Source organism: Rhodnius prolixus, unplaced genomic scaffold (genome assembly GCF_049639745.1).
Source record: "Rhodnius prolixus isolate KJV_2025 unplaced genomic scaffold, Rpr scaffold_2, whole genome shotgun sequence".
In the NCBI taxonomy this organism is placed as follows: domain Eukaryota; kingdom Metazoa; phylum Arthropoda; class Insecta; order Hemiptera; family Reduviidae; genus Rhodnius; species Rhodnius prolixus.
Genome location: NW_027411592.1, coordinates 30,232,936 through 30,259,978, shown reverse-complemented (window position 1 = coordinate 30,259,978; position 27,043 = coordinate 30,232,936). Strand labels below are relative to the sequence as shown.

Below are 27,043 nucleotides of genomic sequence, written 5' to 3'. Positions count from 1 at the left end.
TACAATATTTTTTTTATAATAATAAATAAAAAAAATGACTTCTTGTGATTTAGCCCTAATTGAATTTATATTTATTAATCCAAGAGTTCTTATGTTAAACCACATTTTAATGGTATTTAATTTATTAATTTAAGTATTTTGTTATGAAAAAAAACTTTAATTTATTTTATCTGATAATTTCTGTTATATCAGGCGCCTATTAATTTATATATTTTCTTATCAGGAGAAATTTTTGAATTATTTCTCTTCTTTTTAATAATATTAAATTTTATTTATTTTGTTATTATTTTTTGCTTTAAATTTGTAAATGGTGTAGATAAAAGAGCTCAATTAGAATAGTTAACGCTGCGTTGCTTTAAAGTCAATTAAACTGCTGGGGTAAATTTTGCCTGCTCGCACAATTCTAGAGTGGTATTTCTCCACGTAACCTCTTATTTTTTAGAGTCTGTTGATGGTTTTGATCGCGACTTCTGCCTCTAAGTATTCGTTTTCACACATTGGTTTATTATTGTTTTATTAGTATTAAATAATTCCCCTAAAAATGTAAAAAGTCGTTTGTCTAAAGTGGTTCTATTGCTGTTTCGTTGAATATTGATGTTCAGCATCAGTAAAATCTGTGCCAATGAGATCTCTTGCTGAAACCTAATCTAGTACCACTCTCTTTACAATCACCACCAGTACTCCGTAACTGATCATCCTTAAATTTGCCTTTGGCGATAATGAAATGTATCGATAACTAAAAAGTATACTGACTGACATGGATTCCCCCGTTGAAACGAGTTTCTAATACTAAAATCTAGATTAGATAGTAATAGCCGTTTTTATAAGTTCGTTTATTCTCATAATTGTCTAAGGCAGGTAGATAATGGGACATTTTTTAATGTAAGTACACTGGTTATGATAACATCTTTTAAATAATTAAACCAGAGAATAAATTATAATCGTATTTTTTGAAAACAAAGTCAGGATGTAAATTTTAATTATGCAAATAAAATACTGATAGAAATGTGCTTATAGCAGATCATATCTGTTACTTTGAATATCTTAAAAATGCTAAGAAATTGTAATGATTTGGAACACTTTATATTTTATTAACTTTGTATTAGAATTGCATTTCCATTTACATGGTAATCAAGAATCTACTTATTATTCTTAACACCCACCACGTTTGTGCTGTAAGACGTGGAGGGGCAGCCCCTCTATTCTCCACTTACATCAGTTTGCTATGCCTGCAAACCATGCAAGAGATTTCCCTTGATTCACCTCTTGGCGAGACCCATTTACTTTGCTCATTTCCTAGTGGTTCTGGCATCCAGGAACTGTATTGTCTTACATAACACGCATTTAAGCAGCATTCAAAATTAGCCGCACTGATTGTACTTTTAGATCTTCTCTAACAATTTGCTAGTACCTACCAGCTCTGTAGACATACCTACCCAAACAGCACCAGGTCATGACTCGATGATGATAAACCACATTTTTTGTTGTTTAAAACTTGCCGGTCTACTGACTGCTTACCGCAGTTGAGAATGTTATCTTCCAGAATTGGCATCCATCATCTCTTTCATCCATCATTAAATTTTTGGAGAACAGTTTAAGCACGACTGAAACGGTAGACATTACTATACTTTCTTTTTTAGAGCTTATTTTCAACGATTTTTGTAAAAGTTGTGTAATTTGTTACTGCAAATTATTGGTGTTAACAAAACTTTTGGGTTTACTATGAGATGATATCTATGTTGGAGACGCTTTTTCCTCGTAGGAAACTTCTATGGAAAAGTCCCTTAATTTTGTTACCTAGTTTGGGTGGAAATCTTTAATTTTATTTTTTATTTAAAAAGCGTGGTTCCTTTAGTTAGATTGATTAAGTACAGTAAAGACTGGGAATCAACGTAATTAGATAGCAGAGAAAGGGAATGCAAATTAACCGCACACCTCATTTGTTAGAGTTAAGATATTACATCAGTTAAAAGTAATCTTATTTACAATAATTAAAAAAAAGCGGGTGTAGGAACGAATTTAAATTAAGAGAGAATTAAGGCGAGTGAATCTGGCCGGGCGTAGTGGAAGTTCTGCCAATGGAGAAGAGGTAGTGGTCTCTAACTGTTGCTTGAAAGAGTGCGTTCTCAACGTTTAAATAGCTCTAAAGGGGCTTTAACAGACCGGCAGATTGGGGACTGAGTTAGAGATATAGATTTCTCATCCAATTTAGCGCTCTTTGTGGACGCGGTAGAGCAAGCAGTCACCCCTCCTGTTTAGGAGCAGCACTCAGCCTGGCGAGCTAGCAATACTCCTGTGAAGAGCCATCAGACGAAACAATTACTTTATTAGGGTGAGCGAGCTTGCCACTCTACTTCTTGCAGCCACTTCAACAACAAGGGCTCTCAACCCTTCTTCTTCAGGGGATTTTTTTCTTCTTCTTTTTTTTTAATTCGAACCACTTCCTTTACATTTAACCCCTTTTCTATTTGCTTACTTTCTTGAAGAGAAAAAAGGTTCGGTAAACATTCTTTGTTGGCTGCAGTAAATTATACAAACATTACAACTCTTAGATTTTATTTAAAGATTTCATTGTATTTAAGATCTCTTTAAAACCATTTAAGTAGAAGGAGGAACATTTTCATTTAAAGAAACCTGACACAAAACTATTTCTTTCATAATTTATGAACAAAATTTAGGAGTGAAAAGAAAAAAATTGCTAAAATCCAAAAAACTTACGTCATTAAAGTGGTGCTTCAATCCAACCAATTTTCTTAAAATTTAGAATATTTGTTTCAAATTAATATTATTAAAGTTAAATGGCATTCTAGAGTGAGTCTAGTCTCATTCAGAACCCCTTAAAAGAAGTTTTCCTGAAAGAAAGGTTTCAAGTGAAAGTGGTCGATCTACAGTTTGCTAGTGTACAAAGTTTTAAGAAATCCTTTGAAGCAGTTTGCGAGAAAATCTATTTTCCGATCTGTACACTTCACCGAATGTCGGATTTGGTTCAAAAGCTGATTCATGACGTGTCTTTTCCAGAGTTCATCTCGCTGTACAAAACATTGGTTCCGTTATATTCGTTGAAGTTGTAAATAAGTAAATAAGTAATAAGTTAAGTAAACTAAACTTAGGAAAAGCTTTTGACAGAGTTTGGCACCCAGGACTACTATTTAAACTTAGAAAATTCCTCCCCACTCCTTTTTTCCTACTCCTGCAATCCTACCTTACTGATCGCTGTTTCAGAGTGAGATGCGGTGGAGAGGTCTCTGATCTACATGCAATACATGCTGGCGTGCCACAGGGCAGCATACTTGGACCAATCCTATAAACCATCTATACTACTTACATCCCTACCCATCCCCAAACCCTAATCACAACCTACGCCGATGACACCGCCATACTATCTTCCCACCCTGATCCTCTTCAAGTATCTAACATTGTCCAAGAACACCTTGAGCTCATAGAAGCTTGGTGCAGAACATGGAGGATTAAACTTAACACTACTAAATGTTTACAGGTGACATTCACATTACGAAGACAGACCTGCCCTCCACTAACTATTAACAATACTGACCTACCGACTTCCACACAGGTTCGTTATCTAGGGCTCTACCTAGACAGCCGTCTAACCTGGAACCCTCACATAAGACTTAAAAGACAAGAACTGAACAGACGTTACGGACTACTAAGGAGACTCCTTGGACCGAAATCCTCCATGATCGTACAAAACAAACTTACATTTTACAAAACACTGTTACGACCAATATGGACATATGGAGCAGAATTGTGGGGCTCCGCCAAACCATCCAATATCCAACCTAGTCTAAAGTCCTCCGCCGAATCGTTAACGCACCATTCTATGTCTCCAACCGCACCCTCCATCATGATCTTAATATTCTGTATGTAAATGAATTAATCCACTCCCGATTCCTAAATTTCCACAGCAAACTCTCTGATTGCCCAAATCCTCTGGCTCAATCACTATCCACATCGTCTCATCCTGACAATCCTCCACGTCGTCTAAAGCGGCGTTGGCCACGTGACCTCATTGCTTCCTAAATCCCCAATAAGTTCCTACAGGTAAAAAAAAAAAACTTAGGAAAACTAAGTTTCAAGCAAAGTCTGGCTCTGATCTGGCCGTGGACTAGTTGCCGATTTCAATTAAAGAAAAAGAGCTTCAAATTTATTCCGAAACAATCAACGAAGACATGTCCGAAAATATGTAACCTTCATTCATGTAATCTTGATAAACCATCAGTGTACATCACTATAATCTACTAATGTTTGCGGCCATCAGTAGCTCCTGGTGAAGGACACGATGTCTATAGAAATAATAAATAACTTAAGTCTCCAAAAGACTTTCTACGGTCATTTCCTTTGGTCGTAAAATGTTTCCTCGGAGAAAGTTTAAAAAAAAATTGCTATCCTTCCTGAAAATAAGGCCCATTACTCAGGCAATGATTGGGGTTTTAAACTGAATCCGGATTAGCCAGTAATAGCTACTTATTATATAGCTTAAGTAAACATTTGTGTTGCAATGGAGTACTTAACTTGTCAGCTATTAACAAATTGCGGAGAAATATTACTGAAATTGCCCTTTTAGGCATTTTGTTTAAAAAATTTAATTATAATTAAGGCTCTTCATCGTTTATGTTCTTTACAGTCCAGGCGTCCAGTGATTTAATGATGCACTTCCCACCAGAACATGATCAGAATATGTTTTTTAAAGATATTTTTCATTCGAAAAATATATTTTAATTCCGCCAGTTTTTATTATGATTACTACTATTTTATTTTTTACAAAGTATAATTCTTTGTGCATCATCACTATCCTTATTGTCTTCTTTTTTCTTTCATTATAATCACAATCACTTAGCTTTTATTTTATTGATAAAGTGGTTGCTTAAGCTATCTTATAGTAAAATAGAAACTGAAGGTCACGAATAATGGCGCTGCTAAAGGATGACATCCAACATAAGGACTTGTTGCCTAATCACTGCTGATAATCTGCCCGCTGACCCTACTTCACCTACGTAAAACGGTCAGGGTTATAAAATGAGCAAGGATTCGATATAAACGTGGGTTTATTGGCTGAATTAATCATTGCTAGCATTTTTGTCTGGGGTTCTATTGAAGATACTTCGTCAGTACTTATGATGATCTTCAAAACAAGGAGGTCTTGATTGATAAAAACTTACTATATAAGTAATTAGGTTTTATAATTTCTTAGGAAATTCAAATCGTTTTATTTTGGCTGATCAGCTTAGGTTAATCAATTTAGATAAACTTAGATCAATAGCGATCCGTTCTTTCTCCAAATTTGATCTCTAGTTTTTCTATAATAATTAATAATTTTCAAAATTAGGAGAAATACTGTTAGCTTTTGAAATGCGGTTGTTTTCTATGTGGGTAATTTTGGCATTTCATTCTATTTCTTTAGCTAAATTTGCAAGAAAAGTGAAGAAGATGAATTACAAGTTTCTTGGAACAAATGGAATTTAAATAAATAGTGGGCCTTCGAGTGTTTAGTTCTTGTCCGAATAAACAAAAATGAACGTTTCTCAAGAAAAGTTCAAAGAATTTATAGTATTACCTCTTACATTTCAGCGGATAATTTTGTTTGCAAATTTTTATTAGCATGTTTTTCCTCCAAAAATATGATTTCCCCGGGTTTTGAAAGTTTGACAAGACTGCAGCTTTCTCTTATTCAAAACATGATAATGAGAATAATTTGTAGTTTAAAAATTTGAAGAAATTAATGCAATTAAACGAAAGTGAAACCTACCACTTTTGTTTTTTGTGTACTTTTGTACCAGAGTTCTGCAAAGATTCTTGTGAACTCATCTCTCATCTCTCTATCTTCTCAAAAGCAAAGTACCTCTTCTTTCTCTGCACAAAGGGCCCATACAACTGCTCCCTTGGTCTGCTTATGCTCATCTAATCAGGCTACGTGGCCGACCCATTTCGGATGTTCCAGCACTTTACTAAAAACAATAAAAATCTATATACTTTTTTGTTATTTTCAATTAAATGGTTTTGGCAAATTGATATCTGCAATAACATTGAGATAAACTTAAGTTTATTTTACTAAAACAAGGGCTTAATTCTAAAAGGGCAGTCGAAAACAAACATATATACTTGTAATCAGGGAAGGAATTAGATATATGGTCAGCGTTTTGGATTCCCACGCGGAGATCCCGGGTTCGAATCCAGTGATGAACTGTGCGGTTTGTAACAAGAGAACACTTTCGGTAGGTTGGCAGTGCACGGAAAAAGGCTCCAGTCGCCAATAACCTCTGATGTTGACGCGCCTTAAATCATAATAATAATAACTTATTTGTAATCATTTTGGTACTTGCACTCTCTCATTAATTTATAGCTGCACGTCTATAGCCGAACAGAAATGTTAGTTATATATATATTTGTGACTTGCAGGTGGCAGTATCGCCAGGAGGGAGCACTGGAGGCGCGGTGAGTCCGACACCGGGTAGTCCATGCTGCGAAGGTGGCCGCTCCATGCTCACAGACCCAGTGTCCGGACAGACAGTCTGTTCTTGTCAGTATGATACTACGGCCAGGTTAGCGCTTTCCTCATATCCAAGGCCGCCTGTCTATTCAGCGCACTATCCGTCTACTGATCAGAATCCATATCCCAGCATAGATAGTTCAGCATTCTATTCACCTCTTGTAAGTTTGGAGTTATATAATATTTTCATCTTTTTATTTTATGCAATAATTAATTTATTTTAATTAAACCTTGAGATTAATGGTGCCATCACGAGAGAAAATTTAAAGCAGATCGTGTGTACTGGAACCAGACATCTTAGCGTAAGAGCCTAGGGAGAACTCCTAAGCTAATCTCATTACAGGCTATTAATTTTATTTTGAATGATTTGGCTCAATGAGTTGATTGCTGTACACTTTCTAAAATTGACTGAACCTAGGGCAGCAAATTTGATTTTCAGTTCAGATATCACAAAAAGGAAACTGAAGAACCGTAGAAAATCAGTACATCATCATCTTGGAGGAAGCTAAAAGAACTGAACTTCCTCTATTTCGGAATTGTTTTCACACAAGAGACACCGGGACAGTAGTTACCGCTATTTGGGGAGTTGGGCTTTAAGTAATCATGCCGCATGGCTAGACAGAAGTCCACCTTAACGTAGGGCATTTTGGGCTGCCTGGAACTGATTGTCAAGAGGCTAAGGTATCAAGTGAATAAGTGGAAACCGTCCCAGTATCAATGCTCTATTACAGTTGCAGAGAGAAAAAAATGATTTTAACCTTCTTGAATGGGGCTCTTCAATAGTTTAGCTGATGGACTGCTACATCAGAGGTTCCGCAATCTAGGGCAGTGCTCCTTTTTAAAACTCACTTTTTGCTAAGACGAAATCTTAGAAGGGTCTAGACATCTAGACACCAAAGACAGTGGCATGCTTGAATGCTTGATTTTTGTTACCACTATTATTATGCTGACATATGTAAGCTTACAAATGCACCCGTACATGTAGTGTAGGATGTCCTTCAGCATTAGTGACATCTTCCATCCGGTAGAAGTTATTTGAAACGTTCAGAATATGTGTTGAAGAAATTGTATTTTTTTTTTTTTTTTTTTTTTTAAGATCTTAAAAAAACACTTGATTACAGGATAATTGGCTTAAAGTCAAGCTTTACGGGATTCGCACAGCCAGTTTTAAAAATTCCATTTAATATTAACTTTTTTTGTCTCTTTCTAAATTAATGTGCGTTAATATTGAAAGCATTGGTCCAGTTCAAAACGTTTTCAATAAAAAATCTCTGTGCAGGAAATTTTCAAACCAACCTTAAATTTTATCCTTTGGCTTTTCATCCATTTTTTAATCTGATTTAATAATCTGATAAATTCTAATTTAATTTAATTTAAAGCGCGTCTACATCTGAGTTCATTGGTGCTAGAAACTTTCTTCAGATAGTATTGCCGGCCTCCGGACAGTGTCCTTATTTTCCGGCCAATCACTAGGTAGTGAGCTGTAAGAAGGTCCTAGTTAGAGAAAATTTGAATCAGTAATATAATCGATTGTTATTTATCATTACAGCCATTATTTTTTTTATTTGTAATTCAGTCCCTTTTTGGATGACGAAGAATAGTTATAGTAAAAAATTGAGCCACAGATCGAAAGAATTTCCACTTCCTGCTCGTTAATATTTGAGGCTTTTGGACGCACAGTCTGTGATTTTGCATTATTATCATGCTGCAGAAGATCTTTTTGCTGTTGATTAAAAAGCGATAATTATCGACCAGTACCAGGAAAGTGGCTTTAGAGCCGTTTTTTGCGACATAAACTACAAAACTTTTTTAACCACATTCACTATATCCTAGCAAATACTAGGTGCCATCCTGAGGTGAAGAGGCATCATTAGATTGTGAACCTCCTCACGAATTGAGGACAAAAAAGCATTCACATAACTATAAAAGATTTTTCAAGGGCTGCGTTTGCTATCGATCTAACACCTGATCTCTTTAATATAATATTAGTATGAATAAATTGCATCTAACTTAATTAATATCTGCTTAAAATGAATTAATTAATACCATTTACCTGACCTATTTACGGCGTTACAAAAAAATGTTTGCCACTAGCTGTTGGAATAAAATTGATTAATGTCCATTCAACGCTTTACATTCATTGATTAGTTTTTATATTTAATGAAACTGGTTATAGAATGTTCTGGCCAGAGCTGCTTTAATTAATGAATTACAATCATTAGCCTCGTGTCCTTGTGCATAATACTAAAAATGATGCTATTAAAAAACATATGTAAAATCAATTTTAGTAATAACCTTGGATGGAGATAATGTGGGCAGAATAACGGCCAATTTCAAATTACAAATTAATATAATGTCTTCGCCGATGATGAGAGTTCAGTAGAGAACCGGTTTGAGATGTCCATCCAGGATGGATTGCCAGTTTTTGCTTGTTTCACTGTGTGACAGGTGCTTTTAAGAGCAAGATGAGGCCATCTATTCAACGTCTTGTGACTATGCTCTGCTTTCAGGTCAGGATAATTTGTCATTTTTATTTTTACCTGGTTCGTACCGCGGTTAAATTCAATGTAACAATTAGACTCTCTCTTGTTTTCAATAAGTGGAGCGTCTCCAAACTGAACGATGGAACTCGGTGCAGAATAATTGAACAGTACTCAGGAAGGGCTGCAGTAAGTCCAACAAGGGTACTGCCGATCATTGTTTCGCGTTAACCTCTCTTTCTACATCTTAAACTGTTAATCAACACTTGTTTTTGGCTTGCAACTCCCGCCCTGCTCCTAAAAACTCCTTCACTTAGCGAACCAACACAGAACAGTATGTAAAAACAACTTCTTCAAACTCAGAGATCATCAAATTAGATATTTTCGGTATATTTCGGTGATGGTAGTCGTTGCAGGCACGATTACATCTTCCGCGTAGAATATGAGAAAGCAATTAGTTATTCATCCTGAGCCAGTTGATTCATGTTATCACGTGGAGATTAATTTTTAAACTTGTAGTGCCAAGTAAGCATGCCAGAATAGTCGACTGGATTTACCGCCTTGTCAGGGAAGAGACTCGCTGCCAGTCACCTGTGGACCTAGAGAAGGTATGCATATGCCCTCACCAGCAGTTGTGGGATGAACTTGTAAGTAACTACCCATCCAGCCTAATGTTCCAAGGGCTATAAATGCAGGGTCCTTCCAGAACAGTCGAACTTGTTTCGAATGCAAATTGTTATTATCGTTACGTTATATTATAATTAAAGTGCTCTTGCAGTTTTATATACGTATTATCTCGGACTAAATCACGGCTCCAAAATCAATCTCTGACCACTAAATTACGGAAGTCAAGGGACCAGAAGAGTCTTAGAATTTAGATCTCTCTTGAGGTCTAATGAGTCTTGGTCACTTCTGTCTCACTTGCCAGCTAAAAATTACGTTTACAATCCCCCAACGGTAAGACAACTGCATGTAAAAGTAATGTTTAACCAAGTTTGTTTAACTTTCGTTGGATATTACGAGTATACGTGGCAATGTACAAAACTAAATGGATTTAGATTGCTATTTATATCTTTTATTAGTCATTTATACCGATGTAAACCAGCCATTATTCGCGTGATGTCTTGGGAAGCTTAAATGCGAAAAATTAGTAATAAAAATTGAGATTCTTGTATGCTAATTATTAATTTAATTGGTAATTTACACATATTATAATTTACCTGCAATAAATTACTTTTTTTACTAGATGGATTCAATTAGCGTTTTTGTTTCGAATGCAAATTGTTATTATCGTTATGTTATATTATAATTAAAGTGCTCTTGCAGTTTTATATGCATTTATATGATTTATTCATGGGCAGAGCGGTGGGGATTTGTAGCTAAGCTGATACTGCTTGGTTACTTTTATTGCAAGACAAATTAGCTCTGCTTGCTAACCATTTTCATGGATTTACCGTAGCTTAATACTGTCGTAGAGGTTAATTCAAGTGCACTGCTTGTGTATTTACGCGATTAGAGGAGGAGTACGAGTGCTCAGATTTATTTTGCCTAATTTTCATAAAGTCGTAACCATATCTGTAGCGTTAGGCGCCTATTTTCCTATAGCAATGTCACTGTTCGGACATTTTTATTAATAATCATGACTTGTTCATCATGAGAAATAAGTTTTAGAGCGAGGTAGTCCATCTAGGCCTATCGCCCACCTTCTGTCTTTATTGGCAGTAAAAGTTTCTTACCGCCCATCCAGTAAACTTACTAACTTAATTTAGCGCAACTGCGATTTTGAATGTGGTTACTAAAATTATCTGTTTATTTATATCTTGAATCTTATTCGTCGTAGCTACGTAAGACCGATTTCGGAACTTCATCTATCATCAGAGCTAGATTGGTCAATTTGGTGAAGAGATTTCGACTTTTTGCTCACGTTACGCAGCACTACGCTTGCTGCCTGAGTTAGGGAGGTTACATTGTACATACGTGGATTATTGAAAATGTTAATGAATCGCAAAACATTTTGTAACGCTATTCTTCCTTAGATTTTATGTTCACCACTGATGAAAATCGTAAAAAAAAAAACCTACCTCGAAATGTAAAACGTCCTGTACTGGGTGTTAGGAACAAGGTTGGCCTCCTCCGCTTTAGAGACTCCTGGTAAAAATCTAAACACTCGATTCAAAGACTTACTCAGCATCCCCAACTTGACTACTTTCTCTTGAAGTTAAGAATCTGATCACAGCTCATCTATCATCATAGCCGCAGTCACGTGCGGCTCATACAGTTTTCGCTTCCATTATAGTCTGCTTCAAAATAAAAATATATTTATAATATTAAAATTGTACGTCCTTAAAAACAAAGTTGGTTTAAATCATTTAGAAGTAAGCATTAAAACACAAAGCATAAGAAAAAGGAAAAAAGCATGCTCTTGTTTTAACAATTTAAACTAATTTTCCTAAATAATTATGTAACATTTAACAAACAAAATAAAGGGAAATAACTAGTATTTCTAATCAGCCACAACTAAACAAAAAGCATATTTAAAAAATTAAACTTTAAGGTTTATTTTAAAAACATAATAAATAACTTTAAATAATAGAACATTTAATATGAATAAATTTCAAAGTTTAAACCATAATCGCATAGAGTTACAAAAGTCAGGCCATCATTTTTCTAATTTTATTATTTTCTTTTCGTGCGGTCTTGGCGAAAATGGGTGTTTACCTCACTGTTAGAAGTGAGGAATAGGTTCACTTTATATCGAGTATAAACCATCTTGATTTTCCACAAATCAAGTTCAATTCGGTGTATTTATTTCTTCAGATAGAAAACTAAAAATAGAGTGTTAATTAATTTTTATGACAGCCCTACTGCAGCATTTGTCAAACGGTTACCAATTAGTTATCTATTTAGTAGTATGAAGGCATACTTTGCAAATAGTTATAAAAGGAATGCAGGTGTGTTCGGTAACTTTTGAATTTCTGTTGTATCCAGTCCAGTTTTATCTCTCTGCCTTCGGTATTGCTAAATTTATGTCTTGGATAGTGTTAAAGACGTAATCTAAGATTCTCAGCCATAAATACTGGAGTAATAAAAAGGGAAATAAATAGAAATAAACATTTACAGCCCAGTGGAATAAGATCAACACAAGAAAGAAGTGGCAGAACAGATCCATAGAAGAAAAAAACTTAAATGTGATCAAAATGACCAATCATTTTGATTCTAGTTGGACGTTTTGGATTGAAAGAATACAGCCAATACAAGAAAAAGTATTGAGAATGTAAATAAAAGAATAGAATAGAAGAACACAATGGCCAGCAATCTTGCACAGTGTGTGAAATTGTTTGTTAAAAAGAAATGCCACCATGAAACGTGTATATATACGTCAATTACAAGTCCATTGTTTGCGCTCAGGCTGGTTTGATTGTCCCTATTGGATGGCTACGTGAAGCAGAACTAGTGCAAAAACAGTGGTTAGAAGGCGCCGCACAACTCCTTTACTTCAAGAATGCCAACCATTGGAATGTCTTACCTTTTCACTAATACATACGCAATATAAATATCTCACACACTAACACTTAATATACAAACAAATGGCAGATGTTGTCTTTCTCATAATCTCTAGCAGACAGACATTCACAATTTACAAAGCTCAATATTTTGCTCAATTAGTAGAAATTTATTCTTTATTTTCTAAAATCAGAATGATATATTGGTTTTTAATTTGTTTTCCACAAAATTTATCGCTAGTTTAATGTTTACCTATTATTCATAATGGTGGCTATTTAAAATCTACTTATATGTAGTAATTAACGTTTTGGATCTTAGGAGAAATCATTTATTCAGTCATTCAATTTATCCAGTTAGAGTTCGGGATTACACTTTGTACAAATGAGACTTTTACCTAAAGTGTTATTAACTAATAAGTTCATAATTCTTATAAACAAATTAAAATGCCTTACATAAAACAAATAGAAGTGTTAATAAACATTACTCACTTTGAATATTTAAAAAACAAATTAAGGGAAAACAACTACAAAAATTCTTGTGTATTGCTAATTATAAAAATATACAAATCAGCTGAACTTAAGAGTGTACTATACTCAGATTACCCACAAATTGATCGATATTTACCTACATAATTGTAATCACACCAAAATATTGGATATAAGATAAAGATCAGATTAAATCTGCTTTCATTTTGCCTTTCATTTTTTTAAATTAAAAAACAAGTTAATTTAATTCAGCCAACGTTAAGTAACTCATTTGCTCAGAGTCCTTGTTCTTACAAATTACATACATATTTTTTTGTTGTTCTCGCTGCTTTCGCTTAGTCCAACAGTAAATACGTTTCATTACAAATATGTTTTTAATTTCTATTTCTAAAATTATCAGATACAGTTGGGCAAATGGAATTTTCCTTTTGTGGTTAATTTAGAGAGCAGAGGGGGTTCTTAATCTTTCTCTGTCCATGGCCACTTTTAGATTGATGATTCTCTTGGTGACACCAGAGATAGCCTTGTAAAAATGGGGCTTCTATTTTGTGAAGAATTGATATGCAGTGATGCATTTAGCAGATAAATGCAAATAATAATTTCCTTTTACACACACACGTCCTCCTCTTATGAAAGGAATCTATTTCGTACGAAACTACCTCTTCGATGCAACAGTAATTCTAATGGTCCACCAATAATACTGCAATTAATATCCGCTATACACACTATTTCATTGAATAAGTATAATTAGAATATTTTGTAAATCCATTCTATACGCAAGATTTATCTGAAATCCAAATGATGTCCCAGTTTTAACCTTTTTTCTTGCTGACTGATTGACGGATGTTTTAATATAAAGTAAATATTGCCAGAAACTATCATCATTAACGATCATATAATATATATTACTATTATATTCTAATGAATAGGCACCACGGTAGCCGAGCGGTTACAGGTGAGACCTGTGAAGCTAATATGTACTGGGTTCGATTCCCGGTCTTAGGCCTTGGATTTTATTTAATGGTTAATAAAAGAAATTTTTACAGTAAAGTATGTTTGCTAGTCGCCTCCGTCCACGGCACCTAATTGCTAGTTGGACGTAAAGCCAGCTTGAAAAAATAGGCGATTACTTTACTTTACTTTGTTTTCGTACAAAAACTTCATAATTTATCCAGAAAATATGTTCCTTCAAATAGATAATTACAACTAACACTAATCAAGCAAAAGTTGCAAGCTCTCCATTGTATTGTGCTTATTACTTCCTTAGTCGGGTAGGGAATGGAACTATAAGCCTTTTTTTTTTTAAGATTATGGAAGGACCAGGTGTTGTTACTCACCTCATTAACTGCACTTCCAAACAACTCTTTAACAAATAAGGTAGCTACCTAGATAACGTCTCAATAAATCTAGTAATTTAATTTTATAATTAAAGCTAACCGATCAGGTAATTAGTATTAGATCAGATAGTTGATCAGGTAGGCGCCTTTTAACACAAATGTTATTAAAAAAAAAAAAAAAAAATGAAAGTATTTCTGTTCTTGTGACACGCTTTTCCTTGACCAATATTCAAGAGTTTTAGCCAATATTTTGCAAGGTTAGTTGGGAGTTTAATTGAAGTTCAACTATGGACCTAGGAAGGGGAACAACAAGCTAGTCTCTCTCCATTCGAGAGAAAAACTGTCCGGAGATTACTAAGCACTGAGGAAGTTGTAAATCATACTTAACTAAATGACATCTTCCTTCCAAAACTTGGTGTAATTATTCCATATTTTGGCATCTTCCACATTTTCACTCTATTTTTGAACCAAATAAATGAGCATTCTCCTTTTGGAACCGCACATCAGCTTCTAACGCACAAAGTTCTTGTCGTTTGATTACAAGAAAAAAAAAAAAAAAAATCATTACACAATGTTCAAATTGATTCCACAGAATCTCTATTTAAAATTCTGACACTGAGGTCTTTAATTTTATCCCTTGTTGCTTGCATGTTTATTGTATTGAAGGACCCAGGTGCTAGGACCTAGACATTAGCCAGCACTGAGGAAATTCCATACTTTCACTAATATTTGGTTTTATTGACTTGTTTATAGATCAGAAGGCTGTCATAAAATTTACTGAAATTCCGAGTAATTACTTACTCAATGAATTGCGGGAGTGTAAGGGGTGAATCCGAAATGTAGGTTTTCGGTTGGCCGCCTAGGAAAACTAGCTACAGTTTTTCAGGCTGAGCTAGTTGCAATTAGGTTCTGTGATATCGAGATTAATGGGCGAGGAATTATTGATTCTAAGGTCGTAATTTTCTCGGATAGTCAGGTTGCTCTACGAGCTATTAGTTATTAGTTCCTACCAGGTCAACTCAAGGCTGGTTTGGGACTGTCTGGGTGTCCTGAAGGAAATTAGTGATCATAATAAGGTCTTTCTGGTTTGGGTACTTGGTCATTCAGGATATAAGGGAAACGAAGTGGCAGATTTATTGGCCCGGGAAGGCTTTGCGGGACACTTCGTTGGCCCGGAGCCCTGTTTTGGGGTTTCGAAGTGTGTTAAGTCTGCGGCCATTAACTTATGGGTGCAGAGCAGGTATCAGGAGTGGTGGCTCGCCACCACTGGGCAGAGACAGACGAAGGAGTTCATTAAAGGCTATTCGCCGAGGCTGACTGCAGCATTAATCCGTCAAGACCGTGGGGCTATAAGGATGATTGTAGGCCTATTAACTGGCCACTGCAGGCTTAGAAAGCACATGCATCGCATGGGCCTGGCTGATGTTAGCCTTTGTAGGTTCGGTCAGGAAGAGGAGGAACTGCACGTGTTGTGTCAGTGTGAGGGGCTCGTTTGGCTAAGGATATTACTTCTCGGGGAGGAAAAACCAAGGCCCGAGAGCTTTACCCAGGAGTCGTTCTCCAGCATTAAGAGTCTGATCAAAAGTACAGGTTTGGAGGGTGAGCTTTAGAGTGAGTATAATAGATCCAAAGGGGTCGCGGTGGCGTAGGCCTTGAGGCCGCCCTAGTTTAATCTATCTACTCAATGAATTGTTCACTTTTGGGAGAATTTTACTAAAATGGATACCAGAATTTTCTGTGAAATTTGATTTTACATTGTATAGATACACATTGACATAAGTTATAAGTTTAGGGTGGTCCGCTATGCAATATTTTCAAAACTATAATGTTGGTTAAAATTAAATATCAATATTACTGTTTGGAGGCAATGTCTTTCCTAACGCTTGAGCTATGAGAAGACGTGTGAAATCAGATCAGATTGTTTCTGATGACGCACAGAATTAACTACTTTTACTTCCGATTCCCATTTCGTACTAAATGCGATCTAGAAGCTTGTAGGGACTTATTGTAATCTTATAACACCTTCTGCTTTTGTTTTATCAGTAAGTAAAGGAGGAAACCAATTGGGATAGACTGGTGGATATTAAAAGTTGAAAGAGTCGCAGATATTTCGGTTCAGTATTTAAAATAATGCATTTTTACTAAGAGGTAAGAAAATCTTATGTAATGTGAAATTTAGTGTAAAACTTTGTTAACCTATAGAGGAATTTGATTTGGTATAAATATAAGGTTAAATGATAGCGACAGAGCTGTGTGCTCGATACGATTATACGGTCTGTTTCACTCCCTTCGCCAATCTTGCCAGAAAAGGAGTAGCTCTCCGCGTATATACGAGGCTAACTTTTGCCTGCCTTACACACATTGATTTCCCATCTAACCGCTCAGTGCCGCAGGCCCCTAGCTGTATCCTGGGCCACGCTACTTGCCACTCCGCCTCAGTGTCATGCCCATCTCAGTGCGCTTTACTTGTGCCTCCTTAAGTGCTTCTATTTCCACCTCTATATCCAGATTGAATTAACTGCAAGCGGCTCAGCACCGCAATCTCCACACTCTGCTCACCACTGTTTCCCTTTTTTATTGTTTTTTTATTTTAAATTTTCCATTTTGATTAAACTTTCCTGTATTTCTTTTCTTGTGAATAAATTTATTTAAGGTTAGGAGTTAAGGTAGGAGTACAATTGTATTTAAAAATTTGAGGAGCGGAAACTTCCACATTTTAAGCGATAAATTAATAAAATAGCGCTTATCATAACTATAAAACCATAATTCGACTTGATCTGGAGCCCAAAGTTGGTTCTATGCTCTCTCGAAGTACCTGTAAGCTTTAAGCTTAATAGGTTTGTGTTTGAGGCGCCTATTTCCACATTGATCGTCTACGTTCAAATAAAAAGGTTAGGTGGAAATATTACCAGTAAAAGGTGGAACTGGTACTGCAGAAAATCTCTTTTAACCTCAGACAATCTCACTTTTAAGATTGACTCGAGGATATTAAAAAAACACCAATTTTTTTTATCATAAGGCTAGAATCGATTCTATTTTCCAACACTGCTTTTCAACAGTAATACCACAACTGCTGATTATTTCTCTGGTTATTTAGAGTAGAATATACGACTGCCTTCTCCATGATAACTGCAAAGGTGCGCCAAGATGGTCTAATCGAAACCAGGCAAGAGTTAAGAAAATATTTATGCTGCCCAGTTCTGTAATTATCAAAACAAATGAGTTTATGTGTGAAATTATCAGCATGACAAGTTTCTGCTTTGGTAATCATAGCATTGGACATTATCAATATTTTTTTTGGGAAGATATCTGCGGTATTTAAGATGTGACAAAGATAAAAAAGAAAGAAAGAATCTGTGACCGATACGAAGTGAGACTGCTTGCACATTCTGTTAGAACTGGAACGAGAAAGTTCGCTATTTGATGTCGAGTTTTGACATAAGTAAGTGTATGTTCCTATGGAGGAGAATTAGAGGAAGCCCAAACGTTATATGACGTTTCGGAGGATCGAGGGATTGATAAATAACTTTGCGATAAAAATTCCCAAACGAATGCGTCACTATTCTGAATTTTGTTTCGTTTTTCTTGAAAACAACTTCAAGAATATTTCCCTTGTTATTCTGTACGTTGCTCTTTGCATTCATGAATTAATTGAAATATTTGGCAGAAAAATTCAATTTATGGCATTTCTGAGAAAGGGTTGATCCAGATTACGGATTCAGAGCAATCACACTAAATCAATGGCTGCCTTCTTCTATAACAGTATCTAGGAACTAAGGGGAGCTGCTAATGAAGGAGCTAATAGTGTGACACAAGGGCGATTTAATAAGAGGTTTATTAATATATTTAAACTGGATACATTCTGGATTAAATTACATCAGTCTGCTATATTCTCACATTTCTATGAAAAATAGAAATCTCAATCACTTTGAAAAATTAATTAATTTTTCGATTCACTTGCCGAGTGGTCAAAGGCGCGACTCGTAAGCTTGCGAGTATTGTGGTACTGGCTGGGCTTTGGATTTAGATTAAATCTGTTAAATGAGAAATATAAGAAAGTATTTCAGATATGCGCCAAGGTCCACGTCATTAGATCGTTAGATGCACGTAAAAACCGCTTGTACGAGGGTCGTTTGAAAAGTCCGTGCAAAGTCAGAGAGATAGCACCACTGGCGCGTATCGAGGTTATGTTTAGTTAGTAGCATCTCTTGGAAGAATACACACCAAGTTTCAGCCAGATCGGTCTATTTATTTGTGTTTGGCATTCGTTTGAATCGAGGAAGTCGAGTGATTTTCAAAAAATGGACGAAAAAGAATTTCGTGTGTTGATTAAACACTACTTTATGAAAGGCAAAACGCCTCAGGAGACTAAAGAGAAGCTTGATAAACATTATGGTGACTCTGCACCTTCGATTAGAACAGTTTATAAGTGGTTTCAAAATTTTCGGAGTGGCCATATGGGCACAAGTGACGCTGAACGTTCTGGACGCTCTGTTGAGGTTACTACTCCAGAAATCATTGATAAAATCCATGATATGGTGATGGATGACAGAAGAGTGAAGGTGCGTGAGATTGCTAGAGCTGTGGGCATCTCGAATGAACGGGTACATAATATTTTGCATCAACATTTGGACATGACAAAGCTATCCGCAAGATGGGTGCCGCGATTGCTCACGCTTGACCAAAAACGAAATCGTGTGAAGTGTTGCAAGGACGGTTTGCAGCTGTTCCAGAAGAATCCGCAGGACTTTAAGCGTCGTTTCGTCACTGTGGATGAAACATGGATACATCACTACACTCCTGAGACCAAAGAACAATCTAAACAATGGGTTACCAAGGGGGAATCTGCGCCAAAAAAGGCGAAGACCGTTCCTTCGGCCGGAAAGATTATGGCGACTGTCTTTTTGGATTCGCAAGGAATAATCCTCATCGACTATTTGGAAAAGGGTAAAACCATTACAGGTGCATATTATTCATCGTTATTGGACCGTTTGAAAATCGAGCTGCAAGAAAAACGCCCACGATTGGCCCGCAAAAAAGTCCTTTTCCATCCTCAGCAGTTGTGGTCGCAAAATTAATGGAAATAGGGTTCCAACTCGTTTCACATCCCGCCTATTCTCCAGACTTGGCTCCCTCGGACTACTATTTGTTCCCCAATATGAAGAAATGGCTGGCGGGAAAAAGATTTTATTCAAACGAGGAGGTGATTGCAGAAACGAATGGCTATTTTTCAGACTTGGACAAATCCTATTATTCGGAATAGATCAACAAACTAGAGCAGCGTTGGACGAAGTGTATAAGCCTAAAAGGAGACTATGTTGAAAAATAAAAAAGGTTTACCCCAAAAAAATACCTATTTTATTTTTGCACGGACTTTTCAAACGACCCTCGTATAATGGGCATCACTTACTTGCTGGCGTCGTTCCCATTGAATATTTCAGTTACCTCTTATTTTCTTTGAGAGGTTTTTTACCCCAAAAAATTCCTTTTCTACTTCTAATTCTTTTAAAACTGGGTACTGGACTGAATAGTGCAACAGATTTTCAATTCCTTCAGATTCGTACATTACTGAAGTTTTTATTTTCTATTCGCGCTTCCTTAACTCAATAGAATTAACTTTCCGTATGATTAATTAATAAATTTCATATAAAAAACAAAGTATTATTAGCATTTAAACAAAGATCCTGTATTTCATTCTAAGTATAAGATTAGGAAGAAACATTTGTTCATTTATTTTAATTTTTGGTAATTGCCTCACGGTCCAATTCAAAATAATATCTTGTTTAGCTTTGAACAGATTATTATTTTGAGTATTCTAAAAAAAATACTATTTTTCACCAATTGGTGTGCACTTGTGTAAGTACGAAAAATGGCGAAAAGTTCAAATATCTTTGAAGCGAAAATCAGGCTTTAGATCAGCGTTTCCCAACCTTTTTTGGCTTGCGTAACACTTGGTAGTACATCATGCTAAATTGTACTACTTCGTAAAAATGATTGTATTTCGTGAAATTTGTTATTCCGAGTGTATTATTTTATTATTATTATCTTTATTTGTATAGAGATACAATGTATCTGTTACAAAGGAGTTCAAGTTCATGTTCACTTCATAAATTTTGTAAAATGTAAGATCTTAGTTTTAAATTTTTTTTATATTATTAAAAATTTCGTACAATCAAAATTATTAATTAATTTACAAAGTTCTCCTTTAGGATTATTATATTTGTGCCCAAATCTTCTAATTTCTTTTAAGCATTCAACTACCTGTAAGTACCAATTAAATTTAATGTTGCTCGGATAGAGCTTATTCATTACAATCTGTCTCTTTAAGCAGATCTTTACATAGTTATCATTTAAGTTCTGTCACATGATAATTCTATTAAATTTTCTTTATTGATAATGATGTAGCTTTTCCTAAATTTTCTGTATAGAAGGGGAGTTTGAAATCCAATTATCATTTGTGTTTTCGGGTTTTGGAAAATACTCCATGAAAGACAATTTTCATCCTTTTAAATGTGCTATTATATTTTATCGTATATGTATATTGAGACAGACTAACCTTATTACTGTACATATTAACAACTTTACTGTATAATATAATTAATTAAAGTAATTTTTATGTAGGAAAAAACGTTTCTATGATATTTTTATGGTTTATTATTATTATTTTTTTTTTTATGTCCGCCATTATTGATTATTTTTTGCGTAGCACAGGTTGGGAATCGCTGCTTTAGACCAAAAATGCCAATTTATAGATCAGATCTTTCACTTTTTAAGTTTTTATCAAAAAAAAAAAATGGCTTCTCCAATTTTCTTCTTTAATCTGTGTATGCTCATAGTGCACGTGTATTATTTATATATTTTTTTTTTTAATTGTTGGACTAAGGAAATGGTGGGGTGAAAATCCATCGAACGTCATCATTATCTCTATAATAGTAACAGGAATGGAAATGTGTTAAAGTAAAGTAAAGTAATCGCCTATTTTTCCAGGCGGGCTTAACGTACAACTACTAATTAGGTGTCGTGGACGGAGGCTATTAGCAAACATACTTTACTGTAAACTTCTTTTATTAACCATTAAATAAAATCCAAGGCCCTAAGACCGGGAATCGAACCCAGTACCACAATACTCTTCTAGCTTCGCGGGTCTCGCCTCTAACCGCTCGGCTACCGTGGCGCCTAGGAATGGAAATATGTTTGTAAAATCTCAAATCTCAAAAAAGGACCAGCTGAAGAGGTATCTTTTTGAATAAGGGTTCAGGATTTTGCTTGATTTTTGTTTTTACTTTTACTAATTCTAAGTCCCAAGCAAATTTCATTGAGTCAAAATCGCACTCTGGTTCGCACTACTAAGGAGTGAGGCTAATATTCAGTAAACATTCCAAGTATGAAAAAAAAGTTTGTTACAACTTAGTCTTGTATTTAGAAAAAGTCGTGTTTCTTACCCGATATAATTTTCATTGCACCCGTCCGACTAACTACCCAAGTTGAAATCGTAGTCTATTATTAAAATCTATAAAAGAAATTGCCAGACATTAGTTTAGTATTATGTGCACTGAGCGGATTAGTTTAGAGTAGATCTCTATGTTGCGAGAGTATCTATTACTGAGCAAGCGATACAGTACGAGGGATGTGGCGCGCATGTCCGTACGCAAGCGCCTTTACAACTGTTTACAACTGTACCCTTGCCAATTGGACCAGTGCATCCCCCCCTCGACTTGGAACAATAAAAGCTGTACTTACAGCAGAACACTGTTCTCTCATCCTTCCAACATTTTCCTCTTTCATTTTCTTTATTTTCTCTCCTGAGTGTCTTGTACTGCAGATAATCTTCGTTGCTTAAATAGTTTTTCTTGCTTAAACATTTCCTTTTGTAACATTATTAATTGAAATGAAATTTGATAGTTCTCTCTTTCTCTGGTTTTAATTAAAGTTTTGCTATTGTGAGAATATGGATTTATTTTGACACTAGTAACTAGACAGGATTCTGATATTCAAATCTCACCAAGGGTGGAAACAGTTCAAGTGCTTGGATTTCTGTTTTATTTTTCGAAGACTACATCGAAAATCAATACGTTCTAAGAATGTTGTCTTCTTTTAAGGGCGTTGGTAAAACTAAATTCTCTCCAAATTCGCTGCGACATTTGTATTCCAAGATAATGTTGTGATGTTTATCAGCCATCAGTAGTAATTATTACAGAATTATTTGCTCCTTGTGCAATTTGCGAGAAATTCTATTTTCTATTTTTTCTCCTTATAGACTTAAATATTTTAATAGAAAGGTACTCACAGAGGTAGAACTCTGCGAATACCTAAATGGTAAAAATTTGAATAAACTGGGCTCATTTTTAAGAGGTGCATCCAGGTATAGAATTTGGCTGTTGGAACAGTGGGATTGTTAACTTCTGTTCTTTGTATTAATTTAAAAGGAAAATTACTTTATTCTGCAACCATGTCGGGAAGTTCTCATTACTCAATTAAAATCAGCTGTGTAATGCCCAACTTCCCACACTAGTGGGGGGAAATTCCCATTAGTGTCACTTTCCGCACAAGTGAGTGGAAAAACTTTATTGTGCTTCCTTGATATAAGAAGTTTTGTTATTAACATAAATATTTTCTGTAAAACTCTAATAAGCTTATTTAAATTTATTTTATTTAAATAATTAAAAAACGAATATTAAAAAATAAAATAAAAATTGAAAGGAATATAGAAATAAAAATAATACTTTAATAAATAATTAGATATTTTTAATTATAACAGTTAAAAAGGTTATAGTGTTACCTTATAGAAATTTAAAATGGATTTTAAAAAATACTCCTCCATCAATAAAAGAAACAGCAGAAAATGTAATAAGTAATGTAAATACGTAAGTAATGTAAATAATTGTAATATAACAATAAATGTTTATAATAAATAAATTACTTTTTGTAGACTGTAAAAATGAAATTTTTAATTTTATTAGTTAATAAATGGTTGCAGAAAAAATATAATATTTAACTCTAGTGTAAAGTATTTTCCTCACACTCGGCAATTTGCACTTGCACTCGCATCGCTTCGCTCGCTCGTACGTGCAAACCCTGCCTTGCGTGAGGAAAAGTACTACTTTCCACACTTGTTAAATAAATAACTATATTTTTTGCTATTTTTTTTGTAAAACCTTTTTAAAAAAATTTAATTTGGCAAAATTTTAATTTTTGTTTCTTCTTCATTTATACCAAATTATATTTGTGTTGGTTATAAAATTTACTTTTACAATAGTTCAAGAAGAGTTTTTAGTTTTTAATTTAAACATTATAATTTTTTGGTTAAAATTTTTAATTTTATTGCAACTCATGCAGACGGAGTAAAATCCATGCATTATTTGTGTTTTGTTTTTATGTTTTATATTACTGTAATATTTTTTGAATTAATAAACATTATTATAGTATTATTATTTGCGATGTTTCGCAATAAATACAGTTGTTAAATGCCAACGTTTCGAATATTTATTTAGTTTTTTCCAAGGTATTTAGATATACCAGTTGTTGTACATGTTAATTGCAACGCTTGTGATTGTGTTCGAATTTTAAGATAATTTTTTTCTTATAAATTCTTCTGTAACACTTTTAATTTTATTTCTAAAACTTTTAAGCCATCGCAACAATTCTTTGAGTCGTAATAGATAATTTCGTGATAGCCAAGTTTTGTAGAAGATCAAGTTAGCAGGGAAAGGATTGGTTCAGATTTCCTCTCGGATGTCCCCGGTTTGAATCTATTTTCCAGCCCGTTCATTTTCCTTTCTTGGGAGCCACTTACAGCTCAACTTTGGGGACAGTTAGATCTTTTAGAATCAAAGCACCACTCGGTAATTATTTAAACCTCTACCCGCTGGAGAATATGCGTAATAATGCTTCATTCATAAATGCGCAGAAAAAGAAAAAGCATATTTTTGATGAAAATTTCGTACTTGTGTACCTGGCTTTGAAGTAGGTAATGTGACACAACAAGCTGGTGCAGCAAGAAGGTCGACTGCTTGATTGTTGCACTAGTAGAGGATCTACTCCGCACCAAATACGGTGATCATTTCTTGCGCAAGCTGTAACACTCAGGTTCAGAGGCACCTCACCAATTGAGGCAATCATTTTTTTTTATTTTCCTTTTCATAATTAAGGAATTCAAAAGTCTGTCAACATTTAAATGATAATAAAAAAGGGGATGAAGCTCTCACTAAGTTCTGAGGGGAAGATATTAATAAAATGGAATTATAATAAAATAGAAATTAACGGAGTGGTTCTATTTAACAATTTTTAGAGAAAACGTTCTTGAAAAATCCTTATTATGGCTCCCTGTGTCCCTTTTGACAGTAATTGCCTACTTAGTCTATGAAGGGCGTCTGTAGTAGAGCAACAATCTAATTTTTTTATTTCTAGGCATTGCTTAAAAAGCACTTCTGTGTAATTTTAAGGCAATCCATGTGCTCTGTTTTATTCTTTTTTTATCCACATTCGTGATTTATTAAATTGATATTTATAAATCTATTTGATCTGAGTTGTTGCCAAAAAATTTCACGTATAACAGAGGATACAAGTAGACTACTTCAGAAAAAAATGGGAATTGGGAAAAGAGGAAAAAATTGTCAAATTTGTCTGTTTTTCAACATCGCGTTTTATCGTGCAGTTTTCGACGATCAACTTTTATACTTTAATGGTATTGAATTATTGATAATCTCATTTCCCAAAAATTGTTATCATTGTAAAAGAGTCCAAATTTAAGATTTTTAAAGTTAGGTGCTTATTCTCCAATAAAAAAGATAACTTTGGAGCTTGTTTGGAGTGGATATTTACAGATACCCAACTTTTTGCAACATCTCTTACAACGCCAACTTCCAATAAATAACCAACATGGAAATATGTTCTTTAATTGGTGAGGATTGCGAAGTTTTTATAGATAGCTAAGAAAAGATTATCCAAACTGCTTTACGGAACTAAGTTGAACTAAGGATTTCAACCCTCCAGAGAATCGCTTCCAAGGATCCGCTTAGAAAAGACTAAGGATACACTTTAATGGAAATTGAGCCAAGTGAAAGGACAAAACTTCTTTCCATCTTTTCCGGGAATTCGCATAGTATGCAAGCTGACATTTCCTGAGGAAAGTTAAAGGTTACTGGTAATTTGGTGACGATGACCTCGCTTCTGCCGTCTCCACTAGAAGGTGGCTGATGTTCCCAAATGCATCTTCTTCCGTCGAGAGACGCGATTCTAGTAGGTAACCAGATTCAAATAAAATTTGAAAATTTCTATTTTTGTAATCACTTTCGATGATTCAATAAAACTGTAGTCGCCGTTTTCGAAAAATACTCAAAATGCTAGAAAATTTTTTAGGTAAAGAGGCATTTCCAGTCAGCCTATTTCTTTTAAATTGGAAAATTTAGTCTCAAATTGGATTCTTATCAACATTATAAATGTGGCAAGACAACGGTAATAGCACGAGGGATGTCTACCAACTCCCTCTGCCAAAAGTGCTATTATTCAAATGGAAAAATCATTAGAATAAAAGTTCTAGTTCTGCGAATGAACAATCAGAGCGCATAAGTTTATATGGAATCGATTGAGCCGTTTTTAACAAAGTCTTAAAATATGAAGTCTATTTAGGAAACTGATACCTCCAACTTTTGAACTGAACATTGTGGTGGTGTCCTCTGGTTAAAAATCAAATTGGAACTTTCTGCAATTTTTCGTTTTTGAGTCACAGAGTGGTTACATACCTACACACAGTCAGGCACCGACTAGTGTGCAAATTATCTGTGATTCTGGGTCCTCAAAACGGATATTTCAAAATTGATAATCTGTTCGATTACCATTCTTTCTCTTACCACAGTAAGAGAAATTAAAAATAATAAAATAAAATAACTTCAATAATAGTTAATCAAATATTATCGTAAAGATGAATATCTAATGCATTTAGAAAGACCTAAAGAACAAAATTACACAACATTCTGTCTGCCTCTGGTACTTATTCTTCTATTGTATTTCACTAATGTAATTTAGGAAAAATTACAAAGCCAGATCGCGATAAGTGAGACAATAGTGGTGGTGCCGTGAGTACAATGTACTTTCTTTGTATTTGAACAACACGTCCAAATAACTAATAAAATAATTAAGAATGTCACGTGTCCCCTTTTGTGCTGACAGTATGCTGAATCTCTACCCCTTGTAGACATTGGAGAAAAAAAGGCGAACATTTCTTTCAGTTTAGAGAGGCCGTCATCCGGACTCTACAGGACTAAGACATCCCTAGGGAGAGAGCTGCTTTGTGCCAAATGTTTCCAGCCCCAAACTTATGAATATTAATCTGTTAAATGTCCATTCCCATTACCGCTGCACAACGTGCTCCCCGTTAGATATCACATTCAATCCTACTCCCTGTTTAAAGTTTATCCCCATTACTATCAGATTGGTAGTTCCCCTAGATTTTATTAATTAACACTTTAGACTGGAAGGTCTCGGAGTGCAGTGTGACAGTCGTGCCGCTAAAAGGGTGCAGACCGGAGACCGTACTGCTCTGTCCGTTTTCTCCCCTTATCCGAACTAAGATATTAATAAGACCCAATTATTCAGGCAGTCCGTCTTGATCCCAAGTCCCCATTGTTTTCACACCTCAACATCTCCCACCAAAGTTTCTCTTCTAATTTACCATCAAAAGAAATGTCTGGTAGTATACCGTCAATATTGTTCTAGAACTCTCCTGTTTCCAAA

General features: G+C 34.9%; 1 protein-coding gene across 2 annotated transcripts in view; it reads left to right on the top strand.

Annotated features, from left to right (window-relative positions):
• The window catches only part of ara (araucan), a 232,405-nt gene that overhangs the window by 114,620 nt on the left and 90,742 nt on the right, over nt 1-27,043 (top strand). For both annotated transcript variants that reach the window (XM_074118929.1, XM_074118930.1), the window contains exon 2: nt 6,415-6,666. In XM_074118929.1, the coding sequence (XP_073975030.1) occupies nt 6,415-6,666 (252 nt within the window). The remainder of the gene's footprint in view (nt 1-6,414; nt 6,667-27,043) is intronic.